The sequence below is a fragment of the Convolutriloba macropyga genome, chromosome 8 (assembly GCF_964194025.1).
Source record: "Convolutriloba macropyga chromosome 8, txConMacr16.3, whole genome shotgun sequence".
Classification (NCBI taxonomy): Eukaryota; Metazoa; Xenacoelomorpha; order Acoela; family Convolutidae; genus Convolutriloba; species Convolutriloba macropyga.
The window spans coordinates 66755339-66766094 of NC_134475.1; the positions used below are offsets into that span (position 1 = coordinate 66755339).

Genomic DNA, 10756 nt, shown 5'->3' on the forward strand with positions numbered 1-10756 from the left:
ACCTTTGAAAGAACAGAAAAAGCCAAATAAAAGCTCACTGGTAATAAGTCCAATTGGTTTTCTAAGCAATACCAAATAATATATTAGATTTTTTACTCAAAACCTTGAAATGGTTTTTACTTTAAAATTACTTGTTTTTTAACTAAGAAAGGACTTCTCCGCCATTTTTATCCTGAAATGGTCAACTTGTAGTGTAGTGTCGGCAAAGAAAGAATGCTTTTAATTTCTACTGAATAAAAAGTTGATCTTTATGGCGGACTTACTCGTTTAGTTACGATTTTCTGGCTTTGATACCACCAGATTTTACTAAAACTTTTTTCTTTGGGCATTTGTCTATTTCTCATGCCAATTTCTCGTTTTTTTTCACATTGAGACAATATTGACAGTTCACCTAACACATTATCGGCGTTCAAGCTAAGACGCAATTGAACAACCCAATATCTTTGAAGGTACAGATTATGGCATTAACGGGTTGGACACTTTTTCGAAGAATTTATTTAGTTTTTTTTGTCTTCAACCGTTGTTTTCTCTTTATGTTTTAGTTGAATGAAATTTTCTGGAGAATGGCAGATCTCAGTGGCTTTTTATGAAGTATTAGATGAGCCTATATTCTGATTTGAGTAGATAGCTGAGGGCCTCCAAGACTTTAAAACAACACTTTCTACTTTTGCCTTCTTGTTTTTTGTTGTGTGTTATCTAGTCTCGTTAATTAAAGATCGCATATGACATTATTGGCATCGAAAAAAGGCTCCACTGCACAAAAGTTTAAGTTTTTTCTATGAATTCGTGATGCCAGTACTGGCTTCCGCACAGCTTTTTCCGCAGAAAGAAAGGAAAATATTTTATTTCTGTCAATATTTGACGTTGTTTCTGTAAACGCAAAACTTATTCTGCAAGATTATAGATCTCAAGGGCACATTATTGTCATTCGAAGGAAGTGCAGCCTAACATATTTTGAGAAGCAGAAAATGGCTTTACGGCTTCGACAGCGTTCTCTCACAAGTTTCATTTGAATTTTTTTTTTGTTGTCACTATTTATTGTTCTTTTTTTAAGCACGAGAAAAATTGAATAAAGACAGTTTCTAATGCCCTCTTTTATAGGCATTGGTGATATTAAACGTCTGGATTATTTCTGTTGATATCTATTGGCTTTCTTTTTGACTTTAAAATTATTTGTTTTTTAAACAAATAAGGACTTCGCCATTTTCTCCTAAATTAGTCAACTTGCAGTTTAGCGTCAGCAAAGAAAGAATGCTTTTACTTTCTACTGAATTAGAAGTTAATGGCTTTACGGCTTCGACAGCGTTTTCTCGGAGGTTTTACTTGAATTCTTTAGTTGTCTCTATTTATTGTTCTTTTTGTAACCGCACCAAGAATTGAATAAAGACAGGTTCTAATGCCCTCTTTTATAGGCATTCGTGATAATTAAGCGTTTGGATAATTTCAGTTGATATTTTTTGGCTTTCTTTATTCTGTAATTATTTTTAAAAACATAAGCGACGTTTTTTTCAACTTTTCTATTTTCTTTTTCTTGTAGAATTGTAATCGAGCCTTATTATAGACTGGTCCCATATCTTTTCTAATAAAGTACAATTAATTTTGCTCAGTTACAGATTTATTTGACGCTATCTTTCATTTTGTTAAGTTTTTTTTAATGGAAAAAGTTTTGGAAGTAATTAATGTTTGTTGTTATTTGATTCTGTTTTTTGCCTTGCTTCGCTTTCTTAATAATGGAAGATCTCACCGATCAAATGCCACATTTCTCACTCCACTGAAGTATTTGCGTCGGAACAAAAATTTTTTTCAAACACATTTTTGAAAAAAAACTTGAATTATCGGTTTTCTATCTGTTCTTTTGTGGATGAGCGGGATCGGAACTTTATGTGCGAACGCACAATACCGAGCCTCTTTGTCTAGCATAAATAATGGCAAAAGTTGTCATACCATTTTTTAAACAAATGTTACTTTGGATCAACAACCTAATAAGAGTCCTTTAGTCCAAAGTGCCAGCTGTTCTATTCCATTGCTTTTTAGAGTATTGTTGACTATTTTGATTGATTTTGCTAAAATTTTGTGTTTTTCAAAATTCAGCCTTGATCATCAAAAATGGCACACACTGAGATTCTTTGGTCCACTCCATTATTTTCATTTCTACTGCATTATTTTTTTATTGAAAGCATTGATTCCCATAACCTCGATTTGGATTGAAGGAACAACAAAACATTAAAAATGAATTAATTTTTGAACGAAAACTATTTGAAAAAGAAATTTACTTTGATTGGATTTTGTAGTTAGGCATACTCCTTCTTCTGAGAGGATGAAGGGGCTAGTGTCGATCTCACTGGCTTTTTATGAAGTATTAGATCCTATATTCTGATTTGAGTAGATAGCTGAGGGCCTCCAAGAACTTAAACACTTTCTACTTTTGCCTTCTTGTTTTTTGTTGTGTGTTATCTAGTCTCGTTAATTAAAGATCGCATATGACATTATTGGCATCGAAAAAAGGCTCCACTGCACAAAAAGTTTAAGTTTTTTCTATGAATTCGTGATGCCAGTACTGGCTTCCGCACAGCTTTTTCCGCAGAAAGAAAGGAAAATATTTTATGATTTCTGTCAATATTTGACGCTGTTTCTGTAAACGCAAAACTTATTCTGCAAGATTATAGATCTCAAGGGCACATTAATGTCATTCGAAGGAAGTGCAGCCTAACATACTTTGAGAAGCAGAAAATGGCTTCACGGCTTCGACAGCGTTCTCTCACAAGTTTCATTTGAATTTTTTTTGTTGTCACTATTTATTGTTCTTTTTTTTAAGCACGAGAAAAATTGAATAAAGACAGTTTCTAATGCCCTCTTTTATAGGCATTGGTGATATTAAACGTCTGGATAATTTCTGTTGATATCTATTGGCTTTCTTTTTGACTTTAAAATTATTTATTTTTTAAACAAATAAGGACTTCGCCATTTTCTCCTAAATTAGTCAACTTACAGTTTAGCGTCAGCAAAGAAATAATGCTTTTACTTTCTACTGAATTAGAAGTTAATGGCTTTACGGCTTCGGCAGCGTTTTCTCACAAGTTTCATTTGAATTTTTTTGTCTCTATTTACTGTTCTTTTTGTAAGCACAAGAAAATTTGAATAAAGACAGTTTCTAATGCCCTCTTTTATAGGCATTGGTGATATTAAACGTTTGGATAATTTCTGTTGATATCTATTGGCTTTCTTTTTGACTTTAAAATTATTTGTTTTTTAAATAAATAAGGACTTTGCCATTTTTCTCCTAAATTAGTCAACTTGCAGTTTAGCGTCAGCAAAGAAAGAATGCTTTTACTTTCTACTGAATTAGAAGTTAATGGCTTTACGGCTTCGACAGCGTTTTCTCGGAGGTTTTACTTGAATTCTTTAGTTGTCTCTATTTATTGTTCTTTTTGTAACCGCACCAAAAATTGAATAAAGACAGGTTCTAATGCCCTTTTTTATAGGCATTGGTGATAATTGAGCGTTTGGATAATTTCAGTGGATATTTTTTGGCTTTCTTTATTCTGTAATTATTTATAAAAACATAAGGGTAGCTTTTTTTAATTTTTCTGTTTTCTTTTTCTTTTGGAATTGTAATCGAGCCTTATTATAGACTGGTCCCATATCTTTTCTAATAAAGTACAATTTATTTTGCTCAGTTACAGTTTTATTTGACGCTATCTTTTATTTTGTTTTTAAGTTTTTTTTAATGGACAAAGTTTTGGAAGTAATTAATGTTTGTTGTTATTTGATTCTGTTTTTTGCCTTGCTCCGCTTTCTTAATAATGGAAGATCTCACCAATCAAATGCCGCATTTCTCACTCCACTGAAGTATTTGCGTCGCAACAAAAACTTTTTTCACACATATTTTTGAAAAAAAACTTGAATTTTCGGTTTTCTTTCTGTTCTTTTGTGGATGAGCGGGGTCGGAACTTTATGTGCGAACGCACATACCGAGCCTCCTTGTCTAGCATAAAAAATGTCAAAAGTTGACATATCATGTTTTAAATAAATGTTACTTTGGATCAACAACCTCATAAGAGTCCTTTAGTCCAAAGTGCAAGCAGTTCTATTCCATTGTTTTTTATTTCGTTTTCTAGAGCGATTTATCGAGGTTTATAATTTTGTGAATATTGAGATTATCTTTATTCACATTTTCCAAAAGTTTTATTGTAAATTTTGTGAAGATATTGTTAAAATATTTAAATTGTTCACCATAGTGTTGTTGAGTTGATTTTATAAGAGAAAAGAGTATTGCTGACCATTTTGATTGATTTTGCTAAAATTTTGGGTTTTTCAAAATTCAGCCTTGATCATCAAAAATGGCACACACTGAGCTTCTTTGGTCCACTCCATTATGTCCATTTCTACTCCATTATTTTTTATTGAAAGCATTGATTCCCATAACATCGATTTGGATTGAAGGAACAAACAAAACATTAAAAATGAGTTGATTTTTGAACGAAAACGATTTGAAAAAGGACTTTATTTTGATTGGATTTTGTAGTTATGCATACTCCTTCTTCTGAGAGGATGAAGGGGCTAGTGTCGATGTTAAAACGCATTAGAGTTGTTAACTAAGACTTATAAGAACTAAGTTCAAGTAGGGCATCTAAAATTGGACTTTCCGGGTTTATCAGGTTTCTATTTTGATTTCGTTTTTGGATCTGATTTCGTTCACTTTGGATTGCTTTTTATGAGGAATTGCTGTTTGAAAACACTTTAGCAGATTGAGCGAAGAATGGAAGTAGCCCAGAGAAATCAAAAAAGATTCATAAAAAATGTCGAAAAGGCGGCAAAATGAGGTGAGGCAAAACAATTTCTGATTCGACTAATTGATCAAAAAAGGGCTACAATAGCCGGCTGAGAAGATGAGGGCGGACTAAATGCTTTTTCACTTTTTCTATTGAACATAAACATAACCGACTATCGTCGGGAGAATTGCTCTCAAACGACCGCCAGGTTGGCTACGGTAGTACCCAGCTGGGATTCAGAGATGCCAGCATGAGAAGGGGGTCAACTGATTTGAGGGGGCGGGGTGGGAAGGTTGTAGGAGAAGGGAGTCCAAGCCCCCTGGTGGACTGCGGGGAGGTGGAAGTGGGGTAGTACCCAGCTGGGACTCAAAGATGCGGGTCAAACTCTCAACATTAAGAACCGCCTTTCACACAATAAAATTGTCGCCTCAAACAGTTTTGGCGGTTCCCTTTCGTAGACACTGGTTAGGCGTAATGTCCTCCTAGTAATTCCTGCTCATCCCGTTTTTGAGGACGAAAAGTCAAATGGGTCAGACAAAAAATTTGCATTAAAAAGACACACGTTCACAATAATTTCTATGAACTTCGTTCGGGAGCAATTAATAACTGTTTTAAATGATGAAACATTATAAGCATTCTCGTTTAAGTAGCATTTCATCATTTGTGATATTTTGAGAAATCGTTGCCCTTTTATGGATATCATGACTGCAACTCGAGAAGCAAAATCTTCATAATATAGCTTTGCCGTTCATTTTGGTTCTTCATTGACTCAATTATAAGCATCAAAAAAGATATCGGTAATATATTTAGCTTACACATTTTCGATATGTGACAAACTATACTTCAGTTGTTTTATAACTTCAGTTGGCGCAGGTTTATATCTCTTGGCATGCTAGTAAATATGTATACAATTTTACATCAAAGTTTACGGAATTTTAATCAGTTTTAGAGCAACTTGTCGCTTTTTAATCGCTCTGATCCGCTCCCCACTCAACCCAGAAGGCAGACTTTGGTTCTGGTAGGTATTTGAGCCCAAGAGCCATGTAAATAATCTCCCAGTTATCTGCATCAAACTCTTCATATAATTCACTATTATCATCACCCTCATAACCCTTGTCCACTATTTCCACCGGGAATTCCACCTGATTGCCCACCATTTTCCCAATAGACTTCTCCAATTTTTCCAAGATTATAGGCGCTTTGATTTGAGAGAATTTGTCCAGATAGCTCTGGAACTTCTTTTGCACTTGGTCTTTGACATAACCACAATATGAGCCCAATTTGATTCCATCCAGGATTTTGATGGAGCATCTGGATACTGAAGTTTGGTCTGAAAAAACAAAAGCTAATCATATCGGTGACATTGCCCGACGTCCGATTAAAAATCAAAGACAAGTTGAGAAAATTAAGTGAAAACTAGGAATCATCATTGTTACTGGATGTTTTAAAAAAGTATTATGTGGAATTACTTGATAAACGCACGAACAAGTTCTGATATTTGCATATATAGTGCCAGTGCTTCAAGCAAGGTTATCTGAATCTGCAGAGGTCACTTCGAAATTCTAATTCAATATATCGAACAGCTTCGCGGTTCTCGGTAAACGCCAGAAGTTCTCAGTAACGGCAAGAGTAAGTTTTAACACTATTTTCACGACGTTTAAATACAGCCTGGAGCTATTAATTGACTGAAGTAAACTATAATTAAGTGGGCTCTATGCTTCATTAACTATTTATGAAAGCGAAGATAAGATAACACGTTGAGCAGTAACATCAGAAATAAGCTTACCGATGAAGATGTCTTACCTACGACCCAGTTGTATGGCTTGACACTGATTGTGAAGTCAAGTGGGAATGTCACACTGTATTGGCCAGAATCACTATTCTCAACGCTCAGTTTTCCACTGAAAAGCACTAATTGCATTTAACGAAAAGTCTGTACAATAAAGGCGTTATTACTTGACAAAATTCGTTACCCGGCCAGGCGTCAAAGCTAAAAATTGCTTCAAAAGATCTTCGGTGAATAGTAGCATGAATAGCCAGTTTCAGCGTTAAATGCGAGGGAAAAAAGAACGCCACAGCTGAACGCCAATCATAATGCTTTCACCACTACTAGATGCGGACAATTTACGGTTAAAAAATTTTATTTACACCACAAATCTTACATTTCTCTGTGAATCCTCGACCCGTGTTTGCGGTTATCCCTGGATTTCGCTCACATAATAATTAAGGATAATCAGTTTCCATGTTATCATATGGTAGCGAGTGGCATAAGACAACTGTGACGGCTTGAAATATTCTTTCCCGCGTATTAGGATTGGAAAATGGATTCTGCTATAATCCAAATAGTTTCGTGGCAAGTGCTGCTTTTATTGTCTAGGTTGAGAATCAGAGGCAGCTGATTTTCAAGATTATGCTTTGATTTTTATGGCATTATTCTGAAGTGTGGTGCCGCATAAGTTCGAACAAGTTTTTATGACATTTTACAAACATTTGGTTTAAACTAGCAGACAATCACAAAAGCAGTAAAAGCTGAAGTTCGGCATTGCAACTAATCGAAAATCTAATTGAGAACTGAGACCTCTACAGTAGATGGATTTTAAAAAATGCAAATACAAAGTATCTATGAACTTAACAGGAGAAAGTTTAGAGCATAGCCAAAAGATATTAGGAAAATAGTAGCCGTTGACCCTCTTGAGGTTCAATGGGATTGAAACAGAAATACAAAATGATTGCCTTTTTCTCCCAAACGTCAAAAAAGTGTTCTAATTTGGTGTGCAATTTTAGTTAAATATTTACACCAATACCCTTAATTCAGCCTGTAAACTAAATGCTATTTAGCTGAAGACTAATTCTAGCTAGCAATCGCTCTAATAATCTCTAATAACCTAATGCATTACAACTTTAGCGACCGGGCTTTATCGGTGCATCCAGTGCCCTTGATCGTATTCACTATGTTACTTAATTCATTGACTGCATGGATTTAAAATACATTCAATGCAAACAGCGAGTGAAGTATGACAGAACTTAAGTCAAAAATCTTGACTTCTGCAAAACAAAAAATGTGAACAAAAGGTGAAACGAACTGAAAAAGGTGAAACTATCATTCAAAACTAAAACTGAACTATCATTGACAAAACTAAAACTAGACCTCAAAATAAATTGAAATTGATTTGGAAAAGCATTTAGAAAACCACTGCTGAAATAACTCGAAGAACCAGCAGAAACAGAAGTCAATTTTCCGCACGTGAACAAAACGAAAATACCAATTTTCATTTTTCACTCTACTTTAAAATCAGAGTGGAATAAAGTGCAACAATTCCGGCTGCAAAACCACTCTTTTTTCTTCTACTTCTTGTTTCAGCGTAAAAAGAATCACCTTTCCAAGTTGGCTTCAAAAATTATGAAAATGTGAGATCTTAAACAGACAGAAGAACACCGGAAAGGACTCGACGAGTCGTCTTCACCAAAAATCTAGACTTAGAAATAACTATCGTCTAACAGACCAACCAAAAAATCCAGAAAAAGCTACCTGATTTTAAATAACAATAGAAAAACAGCCAAAAACTATAAGTCGGAAAACCTGCTCTCGAAAAACAAGCTGGGCATCTCAAAAAGAGATTTAGCCTATTAAAAAGTTGTGTGTATTGGCGCAAAAGGATCCGACGAAGTGCGATTCAAACCCGCGACCTTAGGAGTCTTCGACAAAAGCATTCACCATTCTGCTATCAGGCCCTGGTGATTTAATATGCTAAAATTGATCCAGCGAAAACTTTACTTCGCATTAAGAGCAGTTGAGATCACTCAAAAATGGAGAAGCACGAAAAAGTCACTTAGGAAGTCAAAGAATGTTCTAGAATAAAAGCACAAACATGGTCAGGTAAAAATTTAGCATAAAAGACATACGTTTACAAAAATTGCTTCAAACTTCGTTCGAGAGGAATTAGAAAATTTTATATTTTTTTTATACAACACAAGTACATAACAGCTTTCTTTCGTGGAATCAAAATACTAATTGGGCAGGTTATCCTGTGGAAACCTCATTAGGTGCTGAAACTTCTCTAGTTCTGAAGAAATTAAAAACCCTAAAAATAGAGAACAAACATACCTTTCTCATTTTTCTCAATTTTTTGAACAATAACTGCTTTAGCCCTGCAAACTTTCAATCATTTCATAATTTAAACAGCCTGAATGTTATAACCGCAACCTAATTAACTTTTCAAGAAAAACATCTAAGTTAAGAGAGAAACACTTGAACAAGCCACCCGTGGACAAAAAAAATTAATGCCTTAGAAAAAATTTTTTCACGTCACCATTTGCTCTCTCGGAAACAAAGGTTTGAGAAAAAAAACTTCTCGCTTTTCGTTCCACATTCCAATTTTGTTCAACTCAAACTACTCAACGCCTTTCGTTTCTTGCTTCGAAATTACTCCAATAGAAGTTATATAAAAACATACTTTGCGTCCAAAAACAGAAAATCGTAACGCCTCTTCGAGTCATAAAAAACAGCGCCCAAACATGATTGAAATTCTTTGAATTGTAAAGTGCCTGAATAAAAGCAATTTAGAGGCTGATGGCGGCTATTAGCAAGGCCCATATAGGTCAACAGAGACCTGGAGACAATCTGCAACTGCAGTCTTCCTATTTCAGAAGACAACAACTTCATTCACAATAATTATTACCACGTCAAAAACAATCAATAAATTATTTAAAACTTATGATATTTTTTACTCAGAGGCTGAACAGAAAGATCAACCTGCGCTCATATGCCATTGACAAAATTATGATCGTGGTTTATAAGAAGAGACGAGTACCATACAAACCTAATGACGGCGCGCATGAGTATTTTTCCTTCGGCAAGGATGTCCGCATGGACTGTTTTGTGAGCCACTTTCTTCACACATTTGCCCAGAACTCGAAATCCAAAGTCCACCTCAATGTCAGTGTTCACTGTCATACTTGCATCTAAATCTGCTTCCAGGAAAAAGTTCAGCTTCCCATCAGCTACGTAGAATCCTGAAACAAAAAAAACTTAGCGTCCTAGTGTATATAATATTTTCATCTACAAATTAAATTCAGGTCGCAAGTGATTTTAACTATTTCATTTTTGCAATCATAATGCAGTAGTAAAATGAGAAGTAGTAACATTAGAGACTTTCTCAGCAGAACCAAAAACTTGAAATAAAAAAAAACTCCTAGTATCCAGACTAGAAACTCGAAAAATAAAAAATGGAAATTTAAGTGTTGACCAATGAAAAACCAAGTTGATGCTCAAAAATGCTCGATCTAAAATCCAGCACTGGAAACATTTTAAGAGTTTTTTTTGCTTGTTGTAGTTTTCAAGGACACATTGACTTTTACTCGACTTTGAAAAGTCGGCAAAAAATCGACACAACAAAATCATCTCAAAACGTGACGGAAGAAGTCGACTTCTTGAATAGCCCTTCTCATTAGAACAAAACAAGCGAAACAAAAGAAATTAATTTTAATCCAATTTTATTAGTACGAGATCATAATCGACCTAAGGATATTCCCCTCCCATTATAAGTTATTCAAAGTTTTAGTTCCAATTTTTAACGGCAAAAAGTGCCATTCTTAGCTCTTTTTGAATCAGACAATTAAGTGAAGATGGTAGACGCTTTAAAAACGCAGCAAAAGGGGCTGTCAAAGAAAAGCTAATTAAGCAGATAGATAGATTCGCAATTTTTGGGAAACATTGCTTTAAATCCATTACAACTATTTGAGGACCTTATCTTTCACTTTCAACAGGTTTTCTAGGTGCAAAACTAAATGCCCACGCCCGAATTGAAACCATTGACCTTCCAATCCGTCACCAGAAGCACAGGCCACTGGGCTATCAGGGCCTTATTTTAACTTCGCTGAAATCGATTTTATTTCAACAAGCTTTACTTCGGAGTGAGAGCAATAGAGATCACTCAAAAATGAAGAACGAAAACGTGAAAAAGCCACTTGAGAAGCCAAAGAAT

General features: G+C 34.8%; 1 protein-coding gene across 1 annotated transcript in view; it reads right to left on the reverse strand.

Moving 5' to 3' along the window:
* Nucleotides 1-5566: 5566 nt before the first annotated feature.
* The window catches only part of LOC142345147 (uncharacterized), a 6097-nt gene continuing 907 nt past the window's right edge, over nt 5567-10756 (reverse strand). The window contains exons 2-4 of the mRNA XM_075397236.1: nt 9593-9785; nt 6576-6673; nt 5567-6102 (exon numbers count right to left, since the gene is read on the reverse strand). Coding sequence (XP_075253351.1) covers nt 5738-6102; nt 6576-6673; nt 9593-9785 — 656 coding nt within the window. The 3' untranslated portion in view covers nt 5567-5737. The remainder of the gene's footprint in view (nt 6103-6575; nt 6674-9592; nt 9786-10756) is intronic.